The following is a 19,500-nucleotide window of genomic DNA, read 5'->3' as shown; positions in this document are numbered from 1 at the left end:
TAATTTCATAATATATCCAGCTTTAAGGATTATCCTGTAGTGGCAAATCAGTTGTGGAGTCCATTCTCTTGAATTTGCAATTCCATATAGGATGGAGGTTCTTCAAATATTGTTAAAAGAATAACAATAAAAAAAAACAATCTACTGAATGGGTTACCCTCCAGGAATATGAAGGCAATGTATTGCAATGTGTAATATACAAGAATAGGCATCGTGTGTGTCAGAATTCAAGTTTAATGTTTTCCAAAAAATGAAATTCAAACAAGTAGTTTTTACATTATTTTTCCACATGAAGATAAGAACTCTTTGCAACATTGCCAGAACAGGAAGCGGACAAACAAACATGTTGAAAAGTAAGAAAAACCATTTCATAGCCCTCATGAGATCTTTGAAAATGTCCACATAACAGACGTCAGACAAGCAGGACCAGGAGATCTCCAACACTGAACTCATAACTCCGTGATGGCATGGCTTCAATTCTCAAATGTAAGCCAGCTGTTAGATTTGGGAAAAAACAACATTCCAAAATTCAGTACTTAGGTCTGCTGCTGATTCCGTATGTTTCGTCAGAGCACTCGCTGGAGATCTCGTCAAAGAACAGTTAAGGAGATACACGGCAGCCCAGAGGACCGCAGGAAGCTTTTTTGCACGCATTTTACAGGCTGTATTTCAAACATTCATTCTCGTACATCCACACCACAGCCCTCATTGTGAGGTCAAGCATTTCGTCTTATTGCAAATATTCCACTCAAATTCTTGACCTTTCATTTGGAGTTCAACATTTTCATGTATCAAAACAGCATGCAGGAGGAGTGTTATATATATTTTTTGCTTTCACAGCACTACAAGTATCCGTCACCTCAGCATCTGACGACTCTTGGCAATTTACAGTAAAGTCATCAGTGCTTCTAATACATTACATAAGGGAAACTCTTCACATGGAAGTGCTGTATTTGGAAATAACTATTTCCCAGAGGCTTTACCTGACACTGCTATTCTGGGAAAACCATGTCTTGGGATAGTCACATGACAACTACTCCCCAAAAAACTTTGATGGACTTGATGAGTTCAAGTCCAGCACAAAGCTGTATAGGACCTATGAGGACATTTAACATCACCGTGGGTTCTTTTTCTAACATGAAAGGAGCAGCTACGTGTCTATGCAAGTCCTACAAGGCTAAAATGGTGTTTATTGACAAATGGCTCTTATTTTATAAATAGTAGACATTGTAAACCCAGTCACCAAGCCTGCTTCACCCCCGTTAGTCTGTTAACAACAGAATCCCACCTCAACTAGCACATGCACGGTCAGCAATACTGTCTATTTCCTACTAGCACTGTCAAAAGATATGCATTAGAATAATCGCTCACCCCTAAAGCACACTAAAATATATTTATACCTGGCAATAGTAGCTGGGATGACTTTGCCCATCTCGGTATTTTAGATATTTAGCTCGTCTGCTTATCGCTAGCACATTCACAAACCAGAACGAAACAAGGCACCATCTTGGCAGCGTTGGTGCAACAATTGTGCAGGTTGCTGCAAACTAGCTGTGAGGCGGACTGGATGGACTATTTCTTCCTGAAAACCACTCAGTGAGCGCTGACGATAATTCATCTGAACCTCTTAAAAACAAACAGAGAACAAAGCATTTAAAGAAATACTTTTGTGTGCATGTCCAAAGTCTACATTGGAGACCTTGATTACTGAAGAAAATGAGCGCGTCTCTCCTACTAGGTGAGTTCAATGTCGCTTGCACACCAAATATAATACAGTGAGTAGTTGAGACGCCCATAAAAACCAAACTCCAACACAAAGAAACGGGAGATTATCAAACCCAAGGCCTCCCTCCCTCACGGTGCAAAAAGATAAGCAACACAAGTGGAGCACACGATGCCACTGAACCACGACGACTACGTGGGTATCGAAATAAACACTTACACTAAGATACATTCCCACAAGGTATGTCTTGTAGTTCATAATTACAGTGGAACCTTGGTTAGTGCCATTCATTCATTCCATAATGTCAGACTCTAACTGAGACGGGACTCTAACCAAATCAATGTTTCTAATAAGAAACGTTAACCCAAAAACACGCTGACCAGGTTAGACCCTAAACCAAGTTCCACCGTAGTATAAAATTGTATGCTTTGCATGTAAATGAGTGTGGAAGCGTCTACTCCAATGCCCCCATAGTCGTGTGGTAGAGGTACATTGTGTTTCCAAGTGTTGCTTGTTATTTTTGGTTGTTGCACAGGGAGTGGTTTGTGATGTGTGAGAAAGGGTGTAAATATCAAGCTGATTCATTGCGTATGAACAGCACCTCCTCCAGCATGTTCAAGTTGGCCTCTGGGTACTTTCTCTGCAAGTCAAGCTTTACCAAATGTACAGCGAGAGAGATGAGATTTCTACCAATAAACAGCCCAAATATGGAGATTATACGGACAAAGGTAGGAGGTTTCTCCACTGTATTACTGTTGTTAGAGTTAGCTTTCAAGTTTGTTGCACTTGTATGTGTTTTAGGAAATGATTCCTGACATGCAGCGGTCTCGGACTGTTCACTTGTATTCCACATTTCCCCCAATTAAGTGCTTGTGATTTGAATCGTCTTCCGTTTCCCAAAAATCTGTAGCTGGCATGGGCTTGCGTTTACTGATGTAGAGAAGCTACCATAGCAACACAGACACAACCCAGCAGACTGAAAAGGTTCATGATCAATACAAATATTTGAAACAGTAGAAACTCATGTTATTGCTTCTCGATAGCGGAACCCTGGTTAAATATGCAGTTTATGGCACAATAACGCCCTCAAGAGATGCTGGGGTTTGCCATAAGAGACAATCGCAGGAACGTCAGGCATCTCACCAGGCATCAATAGTATACTTTCACAAAGCCCCACCAACTCAGGGGATCTGCGTCTTTTTAAAAATGCTATATGTATGTATAAATTGTGTTTTAATGACATGTTTTCCATCTGAATTCATTCACATTGTATCCATGGGCTGTGGTAGTACTAGTAGTACTAGTAGTAGTAGTAGTAGTAGTAGTAGAGATGGTTGCATGTTTATGTGTAACAGAACATCCAATCTGCTACAGTGACGCTCACAAATGAGGCATGCGTCATCTGATTATTGCCTACAGTATTTAGGAATGTAAAAATGCATCAACGTATGTAACAGCGCCTCCAGTGTCTCCATCATTTCAGACCTCACACTTCCCAGGATGATATTGCTTCTTTTAAACCGCTTGTAGCCTCCCTAAAAGGGCGACGATCCAACAGAAAGTACTGAAATGTATGACCTTTGTGCAAATATTCAGCCCTTTAAAATGACTTAACGCAGTTTGTTTTTCTATCCGATGTTGGGAGGGTGTGCAGGTCTAGGCTAAGGGGTTGGTAGAAGGCGACCACTGCGTAGGACGGTGCTATCCACATCTGCTGCATCTACCTGGAGATCATTGAGCTGGACTGCGATTGGTTGGATGAAGTGGTGGCAGCGCTGAGCTGGGAGAAGCCGCTGTGGCTCGACTCCAAGCTGGTCATGGAACCCCTGGGAAAATGGAGACACAATCCAGTCAGGTACTGTACTCCATACTTTTTCCATTTACCACCTTGAGCAAGTGACACATTAAACACCATGCAACTAGAGGGCTCGTTAGCAACAACACATTATCAGCTCTAATATGTTGTAGTACAGTCAGGCTCTGGGCAGGCTTCACAAGTCAAATTGAAGTCCTGTACTGGCAAAACAGTAGAGAAGACCTGAAGGAAAATTGGAGGCCAGAAGCGTGCGGACTGCACACTAGCTAGTTATTGATTTGCAACAAGACATCATAATACCATATTTGGCATTTATTGGCACTTTGTACTTGGAAGACTTGGTGTACTTGAGAGACATGGCATGTTTTTAAGCTTAAAATAGTGTCACTGTTTGTCAGATACCTAAAAAAACCTGATAGTTATGTTGCAGTTGTACTAAAGCAGTGTCATTGTTTTTGCACTTTTTGTACTGTGGTTAAATTATGCAGCGCCTTATCACTGTATCTTGGGAGTCAAATCACGAATCGTATCATATCATAATGTGAGCCCTAGTATGTTGGGTTTTGAACCTCTATCACTACACATCAGTTGATCTCAAAATAGTAATTATTGAAACATTCACATTAAACATGGGTAAAAAATTGACGAATAAATGTTAATTTGAACATCTTGTCCAGTAGTGCTATAATGTGCTAGATGATGTGATGATAAAGTCTGGAATAAAAGACAAGTGTAGTCAAGACAAGAATAGTCAGCAAAAAGTCAACGCTTCATTGAGGCCAATGTTTGCTAGTATTGTTAGTAGGGGTGTAATGGTAATGTCATGTAATGTCATCCCTCGCTACATCACCATTTAACCATCGCTCCCTCCAGGTAGCTCTTTGACAGGATCCAATCATGAGCTAAGAGAAAACTCACGATGACCTTGTCACCCCATTGGAAATCCTAGGACATCATTACTCAATATAATACTCTGACTTACGGCGTCATCTTACAAAGAACACTAAAATCATCACACAGCAACTTCACACTCAAAAGCTAGACAAGAAATATACAAGCAAATAAAATGAAAAAAAGTTATTTTAACTTCATCCCAGCAAAACGTTTCATTGGTTTTTGCTGCTGGCGTGTTGCATTGATGTCAGCCTCCCTCAGGGCTCTGAGCTACTCTGGCTCCCAAAGGAGCCAATGACCAATTAAATGCTGTGGTGGGACAAATGCATTATAGGATGAACTTAAAATAGCTTAAACTGTTTTTTTCATTTTAAAATCATATTGGTACTTGCTTTTACTGTTTTATAATGATTTTACAAAAGGCACAACAACATACTACCAACACGGGCTACTGTTGTGGCTGTACTTTAGTCTCAAGCTCTAAATCCCAGTCATTGCTTCCTGTCAACACGTGTGGAAGACATGAATTGAAACACACTGAAGCATTCTCATTTATGTCTTAAGTGGCTTATTTTCTATGATTATATCTACTAAATTGGATAATGTATCATGTGTGAGTGCTCTAATCGTGGTCAAATATGTATTTACAAAGTCATAAACAGGTTTTCTATGGTCTAGCTACAAAATAATTGTTTATTATTAATATTGAATCCTACTTCTTGAAAATTCACTTATCAAACAACAAATTAAGCGTGACAAATGAGGGATTTCTGTATTCCTAAACTGATTATCCCATTACAGCCCGGAATGTTAGTCATGCAAGCAGAGCAATAATCAACAAGTTGACAAGCAGACTTCAAAGCAAAGTAGCTCTGTCAACTGTGACTCGGTCTAGAACGGCACACTGTTAAGCTTGCTAGCCAGTAGCACTGTGGCTGTTGCCAAGTGGACTGCCAAAAGCAGGAATGAGAGGGGGTAATGCTAAAGGAAAAGGGGCAACCAATGAGCCACTTACAAACTCTGTACGTCACAGCAAGCAGTTCTTCAAAAGAAGACAGGAAGAAGAGGCAGGGGGAAGAAAGCAAGAAAGAACAAGTGTGGGTTGAACAGAAAAAATTAAAGGCAGCATCCTCATTTGAATAAAATGATCCTGTAACAGGACTAAAATGTGTCATTTGGCAACACTACAAGTTTGATTTGTCTTGTGAGGTGTAGAGGGGGGCGAGAGAGCATAGGAAAACGTGTCCAAACATCAATAATACTCTCATCGACACCTGACTGAGTTACCAACCTAAAGTCCTCCGAACCCAGCACCTCGGTGTAGTACATGACTTTACACTTGTGCGAAGAAACTTGCAGGGTGGCCAGGACATCATCTACCCGAGGCAGATTAGTGGCAGAGCATGCTGGCATGTTGTGAAACTTCCACTGGAGGATGTAAAACCCTGGCCAGCGTGTAATATGGGAGCCCTAAAACAGCAAAGGTTTGGCTCAATGAGTGTCAACCCACAAGGGAAACAAACATGGGACAATCATGGCACATTTTCTCTGTGCGTCACCTGCACACTTTCTCCCTCCTTGCAGGTGAGAGGAGACTCTACCATGCTGTAATCTTGTCCCAGCGTCCATGACTTGTCGATAAGCTGCACATTGTTGCCTCCAGGGGAGGTGATACCGTGAGCTCCAAGTGGGTCCTTACGTGGTGCCTGGGGGGCCCGTTTGGAGTGGTAGATGTTGAAGACCACGTCGCCCTTGCAGACGTCAAAGTCCCAGGTGATGACAGAGGAGGCGTCAATGATCTCAACCAGAAGCTGATTCAAAAACAAAAATAAAGAGAACTGCAATTGAGAGATTGAGCTAAAAAAGGCATTTTGAATTGTGTGAATTAAAAAAATGCAATCACATTTCTAAATGATGATTTGTTCCATTCTAGTACTTAACAAGCTCCATCACAAACAGTGCCATTGTACTCTAAGACCCACAGAGTACTGTCACTTCCACCTCCCTCGGAAAAATTCCTACCATTTTCTGCCGCTGTGGACAAGTGACATTACCGCAAGTGTGTTCATATGCATATTGCATAATGCATATGCATATTACATCTGGCGTAATTGCAATGCCGCATTTCAGAAAAAGAACATACAAAAGATAAAATATGATGGTGGTAGTCTGATGGTCTCAAGCTGTTTTGCTGGACCTAGAAGACAGAACCATGAATCCTGCCGGACAATGTCCAGCAATGTCCAGTCATCTGTTAGTGACCTCAAGCTGAAACCAGCTTGGGTTCTGCAGCAGGACAATGATCCAAATCACACCAGCAAGTCCTCCTCTGAATGGCTGAAGGGCCTGAAGTGGCCTAGTCAAAGTCCTGACCTGAATCCTATTGAAATGCTGAGGCATGACATTAAAAAGGCGCTTGAACCAGTTGTTAGGTTTAGGGGGCAATCACTTTTTCCACACAGGACCACGTACATTAGATTTTTTGTCCTGCCTCTGTGATCAGTTGTGTTGTTGTTGTCCAATATTTTACTTTGATGATCTGCAACATTTAAGGGAGATAACCATGCAAAACAAAAGTGGACCAACACTTTTACACACCACTGTATGAAATTGACTTGCCACTGCAAGCTCCGCGCTCTGTGTAATATCCTTGCCTCACCTCATGTGGAGCTCCTTTGAAGATGCTAGCGCTTTGGTAGATCGTCTCCGTCCAAAGGCGGACGTCTTCGTTCTCGAGTTCCTCAGCAGTGCGGTACATAGATTTGGGCACCAGGCCACCTTCGGGCACTTCACACTATAGGGAGATCAGACGCATACAAGCACATGTAGAAGAATTAGGTCAGTAGAACAGACTTTTGACTTCCCATCGAGTCGACTCACCATGCACTCGCCTCCCAGGAAGTCAGGGATAATCTCCTTGTCTATATAGTCCACCAGCCCGCCAGGGCCCTGGTAGTCATTTCCAGCATAGATTAGGAACTTCTTGCGGGTGTTTTCATCAATGAATGGGCTCACCTAAAGGATAAGGTCATCGTGTTTAGGATCACATACTGACCACACTGGCTGGTTCTCGGGTTAATTGCTACCCCCCTCACCCACAGTATTGATCATTCCAGAGAATGTGGTGCTTTGGAATTGGCCCAACTGACAATTGTGATTTACACATAGAAAACGTATCCTAATGAACAGATATACCACGTCCTCTCTTCTATAGTGACAGCCATTCATTTTCGATGACACTTCTTAGAGTCACAGGTAAGTTGACGCCTATTCCAGATGAATTTGGGCAAGAGGCAGGGTACACACTGGCCTGGCCACCAGCCATTCATAAGGCACATATAGACAAAAGAAGCATTCACACGCACACTCACACCTATGGAAAATTTAGTCTCAAATCAACCTAACATGCATGCAGGAAGCAGGAGTACCCGGCAAAAACTCACGCATGCAAACTCTACACAGAGATGCAACACAGTTAAGATTATTAATTCATTTTATATTAGCATTCATACATCATTGCAGTGTCCATATTGGACATGAGAAATTAGGCCTTCCACACTACTGTGTCGAAAACTGAGAGCGACTCAATGCATAAAATCCTTGCTCATACGCGGTATAGACTGGTACAAATAAGGTGGACTATATGGTCAAGTCACCCCCGTGCTCACCAAAGTCCAGAGAACTGGGAAGACTCTGGGAGCTCTCAAGATAAGGAGCCGTCCCAGCGTCTCAGGATAGTTGGCTTCCACAACCTCGATAATCCTCAGCAGCGCCTTGACTCCTGGTCGCCACAGGTGACGCATGTTTAAGCCCTCCAGATCCACGAGACAGGTCCAACAGCTACAGATGAGACAAGTATTACTCTCACGAACAAGTAGTCACACAAACACAAGCTGATGACCAGCCATTTTGAACCAGTCACCCAAGAGTGTACTTTTAAATGGTGACAGCGACGCATGCTAATTCTGGACTCCATCTCTTGGCTCCTGATACATCCTCTCTCTTGGCTAGAGGCCAGTATAGCAAGACGGCTATTCATACCTACCATCCTGTGTGGCTCAGAACCCTGCTGGGATGCCTGAACGATACAATCTCATTCCTTCCCCTCCCACTTCCTGACACTGGCTGTATCAGTATACTTGGTCTCCCTCAGATATATGGCATGCCTGCCATGGTGGGGTAACGTGGGATATACCACATTCTATAACCCACACTTGGATGTTTCAGCTTCAGCTTTGTCTATACTGTACATTTCATAGTAAAATTAAGTTTTTGTTCTTTCTTTACTCAGCTTACCTGATGGGCCGACCAAACACCTTTGTGTTCTCTTCGCAGCGTCTCAGCCCCTCCTCATTGATAGATAGCACCTAAAAATGACATATCTTACACTTTGTGTCCAAAATCTGGGTCACTGACACAAACCGCATTCAGCACACTAACTAGCAACAGTACACAAGTATGTCCTACATTTAAGTCACTTGCCACCAATGGGGCAGTGAACAATAGTTACCTAAGAATGTAATCTTACCTAAGGTCTTACATTACCATGCACTTAACATGCGCTGTCATGCAAACGGAAAGTGTGATGTAACAACTGCACATACGTGTCGAAGTAGAGATTCTTCTCCAAGTGCCCGGACAAGTCCTTTGGTGTCCATCTGGCCAAGTCTCAGGATGTACAAAGGACGACCATCTGCAAGAATTTACGGCACTACTTAGTAAACAAATAGAGCACAGTCCATATTTTGGCTCGCAACAGTGCCAAGGAGATGCCCTCTTCTGCAAAGAAAGCCTCCTGTTTGGGAACACTTGGCCTTCCAGGTTATTTACTATTATGCTCCTTTTTTGGCCCTTTCTATTGAGTTGTGGGGTCCTGTAGCGATAACCATAATAACTAGCACAGAAGGCTTTCAAGTTCTTCCAGAATTTGGACCTATTCCAGCTGTGTTTCTTTGGATTTCCTGCTTCCCTAGAAAACCGTCTGTTTTAATGTATTCCACCGACAGCCCACCTCCAGGCATGCCCACGCTTCTGTGGTTGGTCACACTCCCGAGTGCTTAGAAGGCCTTGTTGTGCCGCTAACTGCCAACCCAACTTTGTAGGAGTTGATAAAAACGTTGATTTATTTTTCTTAAATGTCTGCTTTTAACATACAGCCATATGTGTTGGATCCCAAATCCGATGCGGAAGTAGAGACCGGACTGTCCCAAGTTTGTCAAGAAAACTTCAAGACTTTCATATTGTATTGCGCTTACAGCCACGCCCATAAGGACACCTGCTTCTCTGTGACATCACAAAGGAACAGTTTCCCCTTTAAGATTTGTCAGCTCAAAACACATAGTTGGTAGAGATTGAAACCTACCTCGATCATGGTGGTGCCAGCCCCCCGTGTAAAAATCCTGAAGGACCTGCGGTGAAGTCCAGGTCTCCAGAAGGTAGTCCACTTGGTGCTGCTTCCTCCATGTCAGCGATTGGCACAGAATTTCACGTGCCTTGTCCATGTTGAAATCTCGGGCACGCAAGAATCGCAGGATATGTTCATCCTTGGGGATCTGAAATTCAATTAAAAAAACAGTAAGAAGAAGGTATTTCAAATAATGCACCGCAATTACTGTAGAAATTGTATGTGTTTCTGACAAAGACATGCACTTGAAATAAACAGTATTCGATTGCTCAAAGTGTAGTACCAATCAACTGATGTTAGATTTGTTGTTTGTATTCAGTCAGTACATTTCTAAAATGAATGGTGCATGACAAGCATTGACATTGCACATGAATTGGTGCAAAACTAGCTTTTAAACATGCACGTGGACACTGCTTGCGCTTGGTTAATCAGAACACAAACACTACTACTAAAACCTGCAAACATTTCACCTTTCCCTTGTGAGTTTCCTGTAGCCATTTTCGAAGTCTGATAAGACAGCTCTCCTGCAGGGGCGTCAGATCACCAAGGTACCGTTTGATATAGTCGGCATCCAGTTTATCTGCAAGACAACACATTAGATGAGGATTTACAGGCTACACTATTGCAAGGCAGCCATTTTCCAATTTAACAAACCTTCCGGAGTACCGGCCAGGATCTCAGTTAAACTGTCCGCCTGTAGAACCGTGTCCTGCTTAGCATTCTGAGAGGCGCTGTCCATGGCATCAACAGGCTGCGGGACGGCAACAGCTGGTGTGACAGGGAGCTTGGGGTCAACAGATGGGTTAGTCGGGAGGCTTGTTGGTCTGGTGAGAGGCAGTGGAAGGGCTGTAGGAGTCCATCTTGGCACATGTGTAATGCCCTCATCCTCTAGTTCCTTCAGGTAGTACTCTATGATTTCTTTCCCCTGCGAGAAGAATAAGAAAGGTATAATTGTGAGGATGCTAGAAAAAGTGCAAGTGCGAAATTCATAGACGTGGGGTCTAACTGAGGAGCCGCAAGACGAAACTTTATATGACTTAATATTGTTAGCATCAGCATTTCAAATTGTTCTTGTTAGATTATGCTTTTTTTACTCTTGCGGGCCGCACACTGGCACGGCTGAAGCATGCAGTGATGGAAAACAACTGGAACACTGAAGATTACACACACAAACACCTTTTTAATGCTGCTGGCATACTGCTTCATTGCAATCTTTTCCACTGTGCTCTCAAAGCCAAAGAAAGACTTGATGTCCAGACTGGCTGACTGCTCAAAACACGTCCAGTCATCGTTCTCAGGGTGGACCTGGAAAAATGCCAGAACATACTGTAAACAAGCTGTGCACACCGGCGATAAAGGGGGCTGTGTTGCTATAGAAACATTACACTAGATCATGGGGCTTCACTAGAACATGATGCACAAAAGGAAATGTTTGCGCTGCATTGTGAGTGGGAGTGAGGCTGTGTCAGCCTGTCCGCAGACGTTTATACATAAAACAGTGTGGAGGTGGGGAGAATGTACAAGGGCAAACATGGTTTATTGGTATTGTTAAGTGTAGATAACAGCAGGCAAATACAGCTGCATTGAGAGCAGATCATTATGCGGAATTGATTATTTTATCATCCACCCAAAATCAGATTCTAGTACTACTTGGGTGGTTGGTCATTGATGCCGCCGGTCCGCGCAACCAACAAAAAACATCTCAGCTTCAACCAAGACCACTAGCAGCATCAGTATCTAACTGAGCTGTCTATCTTAAGTGGTTGTTAATAGCATGTGTTAATGTGCACAGCAACAGCCATCATGAAAAGATCATTCAATGAGCTTGACCTATCCACCTGTGCATCACCAGTTGTTGATGGGTGGATGTGACGTTAAGGATAAGCGGTCTTTAGATCACAATTCAATGAGATTTCAGCCAGACTGAAGTGGGAATGACCAATTCAGAATTGTAATCAACATGTAGCTCTACAGCAAAACCATATTATGCTAGTTGTCTCTACTTCAATATGTACAAGCATACAAGGGGGTGGCCACTGACCGAATAGCAGCAGATCTCATGGATGATGACCCTGTTGGAGAAGGTCTCATTATGTGACTCTATGTGAAGAGTCCGCTCCTTTCGGTTAAGTGTGTTTTTCTGGATGAAGTAAACGTAGTCCACGCCAGCAATCTGCAAACAAACCAAGTATAATCAAGAAAAGGGTCATTTTTTCAAAAGTATGCCAAAAGTAGTGTAATTGAGAAAAGCTGGTTAACCACCCTCCATTGAACTCAAGGTGACCGTTGGTGGCAACATAAATTACCCGTTTGAGAAGACGTGGAGCGTCAACATCCAGCGCACAGCGCCGCTCAATCCTATGGGTGGATCGGTCCTCGCTGGTCTCCTCATCTACCACGTCACTCGCCACAAACATGGGGATAAGGTGACATGTAGGGAACCGGCGCTCATAGGCCTTGGGGGGGGAAGAGGAGCGTGTCATCACACAGTGATCACTAATGCAAGACATTCCTTCCCACAACTCACAGCTACTACAAATACAGTCCTGTATTTAATAAAACATAAAAAGTAGCAGCATCTCTGTCGGGATGTTGCAGTATGAAAACAAAGCATGCGCTCTGCAGCACCTTTCTTGTTGCACTTTTTACACAGCTCCGATATGACAAAGCTCAGTTTTGTCATCATTGATCACATCTGACCTACCGCATGACTGCAGTGAAAAATACGCTAAAAGGAAATTGTACAAGACTGTACAGATAAGAGTCATCTGTTTCCAATGAAAGAGAAAAGGGCAGCATTTTGACTTTGCGGCAGTACAACGGGTGAATGAGTGTCACGTGATCAGCGAATGAAATCAGCTGCAGAACTGCCACAGGCTTTGGTGGGTCACATGACAGCAGCACAGCTTAACTGCATTCAGTCAGAAGCAGTGCTCCACGCGTTTATTTTTGCCTATGTTATTGCAAACAGTACCGTCCCCAGTTGATTTATTCAATAGACGGAAATGATCCGAGTTGGAAATGTGCATTGCAGATGCTAGTCAACAAGAGCCTGTTCAAATTCCAATCAACACAAGCAGGAAGGAATACTACGGCAGGGCTGGAGACACAACGGATAGGTTGAAATAAATAAATAAAAACAGAACTGAATCACTGTGTGATTCATTAAAAAGGAGAGTGAGCAAAGCATGCATTCCCTCGATAAAACTGTACCTAATTCAAATTAAGTTGCAGTAATTGTCTGTAAATCCTACATTAAACAGTTTGTGCTGTTCAACTGTTCAACTGTGCTGTTTTGTGAGCAACAACAAGCAAACAGGTTCACAGACGAATGACGCCAAATAGGGTGAAGCATAAAACACTTGGCTACAGAAGCCTTACCAGACCTAGCCACAAGTGGGTCAGGAAGCTGATCTGGCAGACACCGGGAACAGCAAGGTGAGACAGATTTAGAAACGCTAGTTTCCGTGCACTAGGTAGTAACATTCATGCAATACTTTTCTTTTACATCATGTAAACACACTGACTGGCTTGTTGGTCAACAGACACTGTGACAATGTGTTGTGCCCAAAATCCCCAAATACTTAGAAATCATGCTATGGGTGACCTTCATATGCACATATACATGCAGAAGAGAAACAAGCTCCAAATGAATGAGTGCAATAATCAACTAAACAGTTTACAAGATCTGCATTCCAAAGTGCAGACTGCAATAAGATTTTCCATTCAACTGCACCAGGCCAGTTTTACATAGTATATAACACATATCCTCATACCTGAGGATATGTGTTGTATACTATGTACTATAAACAAATATACACTGTCTGTACTAGCACAACTCAAAAAAATGTGAATATTGTTTAAAAAGTGAAACACAAAGAAGCATTAAAGGCTCATTTTTGCAGTTCATCTGATTGTGTGTAAGAGTGTGTGCACCAGTAACTTACAATATTCAACTTTTTGACATTTTTTTAACTTCATGGAGATGATGAAACAAGAATTAAAATATTTCAGAAAAAATATTGAAATATTTCATTGTGTGTAGTGAATAACTCACTTTTTCAGTAGAACCAAAAATTGACTCATCAAGGTCGGGTCTGGAATCAATTAAGGGCGATAAACGAGGGACGACATTACATTATTATCCTAGGGAAAACATGCATTTTTAACTGTACAGAAGCTGACTGTGTGATAACATTTCATCATGTTGACCACAAAGATTGCACAAGCATTACTGTGCAATAACAGCTCAAGAGAACAAAGACATAGAAGTAAGGCTCCCAAAAAGTAATGTGTTGCACTATAAACTGTCCTCTGCAACAAACCTGTTTCATACACAAAGTGTCATGCTAACACTTACCTATCAAGTCTGACAACATTGCATGTACATACAGTACATGGAACTCTACACAACACAAAGTAGTTTACGCTGTTTGCATTGAGGTCATCTACAAATGCCCTAAATAAAAAAAAAAAAAACAGGCCACTTTGTCCAGCCACAAAAGCCTGCAGTGTGGGTCACCTTCAGCTTAGAACTCAAATCTTTCCAACAATTATTACCATCCCTCTTTTAGCTGCACAACCAGGTGTGTGCTCGCCCTCTATTTATAGCTACTTGCTTGGCCCGGGCTCAATTTGACTGCACTAAAGAGATTTAGTCTTCCGGCATCATCCTGCTTGTCAGTGTAGAAAGCTTGTTTAATCTAAATAGAGCAGCCCCTGTCTGGATCTTAGCGTGCTGCCACCACACCACATGCTCCAAGCATGGCCGCCGACTCCTTGTTAATGGAGGTATCGTTATAAAGCTTAATAAAGCTTAGATGACTATGGAAATGTTTCCCCTACCCATACAATATATATTAAAATGAACTAGAATGTTGTAAATATACAAAAATTAAGTAAACCTGCGAGGGTGCACCATTGGGAGTCTTTGTTGCATGTTTCTAATTTCTCATTTGCTGAAATGACATGTGATACTTGCCCTCTATCACACTGATACCGTATCTATCACACTGATACCGTATCTGTTTGTTGTCTGATCAAGACAGATGTCTCGGCCATCTCAAGTAATTGTTTTTCCGATCTGTAATAGAAGAAGTTGATACGAGCGATGCTTGTCTGAGGCTTCTTTGTCGTTGTGTCACGTGGAAGGTGTTTTTGAAAGGCTTCCTTGAGTGGGAAAGAACATGTGCTCGCCAGTATTACATAACGCCGCATCGATAACATGCAATATTCATGTGGACAGGTGGAAAATAAAGGTTAAGAAACTTACTGCCATCACCAGCTCAAAGGGGTACTTGTACACCCGCACAGGCGACTGGTACTTCTGCACCATGTTTGAAACTACAGTGACGTTAACAACCTGAGGAGAAATGACAAAAGGTAAATATGAGGAACAAATGATGACGCAAGACTGAATTTCTTGTTAGGCGAAGAGTGTGTCATTATTACAGCTTTGTGGCTTCATCTGGCCTTACCACAGAAGTGTCATTAAGCTAATAGGTCTTTCTATCTGAAACTTTTTATCAGGTAGAGCTGTCCACAGTGGACCAGGGTGGCACACAAACACATACATGTACATCACTACAATATGTAACTACATCGGTTATGCAGTGTGAGCTTTTATATGTCAAACTAGCAAGTATAAAACCGCTGTTACTGTGCTTCATGTCGTGAGGTCAAAACTACTTTGAATTTACGTTTGTAACGCTGATGGACCCCCAAATGTGACTGCATTATAGTTGGCTACATGTGTGCAAGTGTTTGTGCTGATGCCCCCTAAACCACAAAGCTGTAACTACAGGGAAGACATTGGAGTGTCACTGCAAACTACAGGTTACAGATGTTACATGCCGAAGCAAAACCTCCACATTCAGTCGTACAGCAGCAAAGTTCTGTCAAACAAAAGTTTGTATCACACAGCAAACCTCTCGAGACTTCAGTACATGTTCTGAGACTGGAACTCAGGGACCACCTAAGGTTTTTTTTTCCCTTAGCATAACCATTGCCAAGGCTAGGCCAGCTACCCAAAGACTAGGCTGCACTGTACTTCTTGATAGAGTAGTAGTAGTAGTAGTACATCCTGCAACACTCACTTCAAGTGTCTTTATATGCACCAAACGAACGTGCCATACCAAAAAAACTAATTCAAAATAAATGAATGTATGGGAAACCCTACATGGATTTATGGCAGCCTGCCATAGTTAATTTGGACCGCCACAGGAGGATTTAGAGCTATATTTTGTGGCGCTTTGTGCTAACCGTCGCTTACATCCAACATCATAATCAACGGCTTATTGTTATAAAACTGTCCAGTAGTCATAACGACACAATTCAGTAGATGGCTTTGTAAGCCTGCATCAGCAGAAGCACTTTACTTGCACAAGAGCCTTTTCCATATGCAACCGAAGTCTGTGCATGTTATAAAAGAAAAGAACGCATTCCCAAAGTTGCACAAAATAAGTCAAAAGGGTTGCTGTTCCATAACAGAGATAATGTTGCACACAAACCAAAAAGCATTGTTTACCCATCCACATACAAACACTGACTTTTGCATTATTGATATCTAGATTGGTATTGGTATCTAGACTCACATGACAGTAAACGTTCCTTAAAACATTGGCCGTACAGTTGATTAGTTTCACGAAGGTTGAAGTGTAAATCTACTTTAATTTTCCATTATCTGTGGTCAGCAAATAATGGATAATATCAGCAAATCACAATCCAATAAGACAGGTTTCGTTCATGCTTTTGAAATGTTCGATGGACACTTGAAAAATAAGTTGGTAATAACTGGTAAAGCAGCGCAAACACAGTAAACACGTTCCAGCCATACATCCATCTTCTATCCTGCTTATCCACAGTAAGGTGGCCAGGGTACGCTGGAGCCTATCCCAGCTGACTTTGGGTGAGAGGCGGGGTACACCCTGGAGGGGTCGCCAGCCAACCTAACATGCATGTTTTTGGTAGACATGTTGTATAAGTCGCTCAGACATCATTTCAAGGAAGTGTTGAACTTTGCGTTCTGCTTGTTCAGCTTGTTCAGCATGCTGACATGTTTGTGCTGAGCAAAGACTGCATGGTTGGTCTGAGAGCTAATGTCCCCTAACTGCTTTAGGAGGGATCAGGACAGGAAGGGAGACTAATAATAACCAGGATAGAACACACAGAATACCAACCACAACTACAGCTAAGCTCACAGTCATGTAGAATTACCGTCATGCTTCGGGGTCTGTTAGAAACTTTGGAGACACGTAAAAACAACAAGCATCAGTCGTCGGCAAAGCACCATACTGCCTTAAAGCTCTTAGATGTCTGCTCTTAAACACTTTGACGTTTCTCTTTCATTGTTCTCATTATAAAACGGAATAGTTAAGCACATAAAACATGCTTTTATCGCCAGTGTTTTGGCGAGTATGACACGAGCATGACATTTCACGGGTGAAGGCTCTGTTTGTACCGATTCAACGGTGTCAAATGCTTACATGTGAATAACTGAAGGTGGCTTCAGGGTCGGGTTTTGGTAACGGTTAGCATGCGTTACACAACGGGGCTACTTAGCACACCGCAAGCTAACAACAACTTTACACCTCGCTGTTAAATTGTCAACATTAAACCAAAACGGATGCTCACCGGTTGTTTCAGAAGCTATTCGTTAGTGGCGTGGTTCGTCGGGATATCGGTTGTTTCCTCGAGAAAAGGCTATCCGAGTGAAGTGGCCATTCTTGTCCACGGTTCTCCACTTCCAAGGTCCGAGGGATGAACTGGAGCGTAAGCTAACGTCAGTTAGCCTCGGTGTGCTAGCCAGCCATGTAGCCGCTGGGAGTAGCTAGCGCTGCAGGCTAACCGCTGATTAAATACCCCTCAGTGTCTTGTGGCAGCGGACACCGTGTAAATTACAAGCGGAATACCACACAGGGATCAGTTTAAGCCCACTGTAACGGCGGAATGTGAACGGGGGAGGTCCACGTCCCTCTTGCCGTTTCAGGCTCCTCCTCCTCGCAGGCCTGTTTGTGACGTCAGAGCTCCGCCCATTGACGTCACACGTTGAACCTCTGCTGCAGCCAAAACTTCAACTAAGTACGAAGTATGAAGGTGGGCGATATGATAGATACACTGTACAGCGTATGTACTGTATGTGTATATAAGTAAACCCATAGCGGACATTTTCCAAGCTCGTGCTCTGTGATTTATAAAAATACAACACAGGTCAAATATTTCAGGCAAATAAAAGAATATTTGTATGCATGTACGTACGTCAACACTAATTTAATCACTGATGTGCAGGCAGACGTCATGGTGAAAAATAAAATATTTGTCCTATTAACTGTATTCTAAATGTATTTTCAGAATCTTTCCAATCATTTTGAACATTTTCTTACGTCCAAATCACGGACTTGCTCATTTCCTTTTCCTGTGTCTCATTGCACACTGCACAGAGTTGGATCATGGCGCCTGGCTGACAGTTTTCCAGCATGTGGACGATTATATAATGTTACAGAAACATTTATTATACACCATTACGTTCTACAGCCCGTGAAATGTTTTTAATGTGAGTGTGATATCATTATTCTTGCTAATCAGACAATAAAACACCAAGACCTGTCATACGAGAGGCACTTGCAGTACCACTTCATCCTGAAGGGGTCAGGCATGCACAGATTAATTAATCTCACTGCAAAAATGGAGGATTATACTGTATGTACTCACCCGGAGGCAATTAGACTTTTGCAACAAAGTATCAAAACTTTTCATGGAAAAGTAAATGTTGCATGTACTTCATATACAGATAAAAGGCAAGAAAGCAGATGAATATCCCCTACTATTGACATTATTGGCAGCAAGTTAACATGCACACAATATGCAAAGGCCCAGTTATGTAAGAAGGCTGGAGGCATTGACTTGAAGGTTGTTGAAAACAAACATTGATAGTCACCTCATAATATTTTGGGAAGGAAGGAGTGATGTTTCTATAACATGTGCAGTTAGAACAAGTTTGTATTATTTCACGGGTATTTCGTGTGTTTTGGTGTCATCCAAATGCAGACCAGCGCTGGCCAGTCTGAGTGGATTTCCAAGGTCCTTCAAAGTGCCAAACTGCCTCTCAAGAATGTACCAGGCAAACACGCCGCTTAGTGGCAGACAACAGGTGTCAAAGTGTGAGCTGTGTGAGGGGGTCTGAGTAATAAATACCACCGTCAAGGACAACAATAGTTCAAATAATTGATGCTATCCACCAAGTGAAAAATATATACGCATATGGGAACCTTGGTTGGTGTCATTAATTCATTCCAGAAGGTCCGAAGGCCAATTCATCTGTTCCAGAAAGCCAACAATATTAACACAAAACATATTTTTCAGTGTCAGTGTGCCAGTAAACTGTTGTCTTTTGCTCACCAAAGCCAACCCTGACGGAACAATCTGGTGATGTTTCCTCCTCTGGGTGGCACTGACATTCAAAAAGTATGGCGTAGTATCATTTCACTGGTAGCCTTGTAGCAAGCGCTGTAATTGGAAAATTAATTGTGTGATTTGACAGGGGATTTATGGGCAATTATTAAAATACAATTATAGAAATAAATAATATTTATTAATGTAATAACATTTCAAATTTAAAATATAATACATAATATAAACACTTTGTATTGATTGTATTTATTAAAT

At 42.3% G+C, this 19,500-nt stretch overlaps 1 protein-coding gene across 3 annotated transcripts; it reads right to left on the bottom strand.

Moving 5' to 3' along the window:
• Positions 1 to 487: 487 nt before the first annotated feature.
• LOC131122707 (SEC14-like protein 1) lies at positions 488 to 17,851 on the bottom strand. Of its 3 annotated transcripts, XM_058065405.2 has the most exons (18): positions 17,470 to 17,851; positions 17,053 to 17,078; positions 15,110 to 15,199; positions 12,144 to 12,293; positions 11,879 to 12,010; positions 11,014 to 11,142; positions 10,492 to 10,762; positions 10,308 to 10,417; positions 9,796 to 9,985; positions 9,038 to 9,126; positions 8,730 to 8,800; positions 8,102 to 8,273; positions 7,314 to 7,448; positions 7,093 to 7,227; positions 5,993 to 6,244; positions 5,725 to 5,903; positions 5,449 to 5,475; positions 488 to 3,549 (listed from the first exon to the last, which is right to left on the bottom strand). In XM_058065405.2, the coding sequence occupies exons 2-18, from the start codon at positions 17,056 to 17,058 to the stop codon at positions 3,444 to 3,446; spliced, it is 2,244 nt and encodes a 747-aa protein (XP_057921388.2). In that variant the 5' UTR covers positions 17,059 to 17,078; positions 17,470 to 17,851; the 3' UTR covers positions 488 to 3,443. The 3 variants fall into 3 exon arrangements, with proteins under 3 accessions (XP_057921388.2, XP_057921389.2, XP_057921390.2); XM_058065406.2 differs by lacking the exon at positions 5,449 to 5,475; XM_058065407.2 differs by lacking the exon at positions 17,053 to 17,078.
• Between the last annotated feature and the right edge of the window lie 1,649 nt (positions 17,852 to 19,500).

Source organism: Doryrhamphus excisus, linkage group LG9, assembly GCF_037039965.1.
Source record: "Doryrhamphus excisus strain RoL-2023G ecotype Guam linkage group LG9, RoL_Dexc_Guam_v1.1, whole genome shotgun sequence".
NCBI classification, from domain to species: domain Eukaryota; kingdom Metazoa; phylum Chordata; class Actinopteri; order Syngnathiformes; family Syngnathidae; genus Doryrhamphus; species Doryrhamphus excisus.
The sequence above is the reverse complement of the archived record's forward strand: the minus strand, read 5'-3'. Positions and strand labels throughout refer to the sequence as shown.

Coding starts and splice junctions, on each gene's coding strand:
- LOC131122707 (XM_058065405.2), bottom strand. Junction 8,801..9,037: donor AAGAATCTCTACTTCGACAC/GTATGTGCAGTT, acceptor TGTCATTTTTAG/GTGCTATCTATCAATGAGGA. Junction 5,904..5,992: donor AGGAGGGAGAAAGTGTGCAG/GTGACGCACAGA, acceptor TTGCTGTTTTAG/GGCTCCCATATTACACGCTG.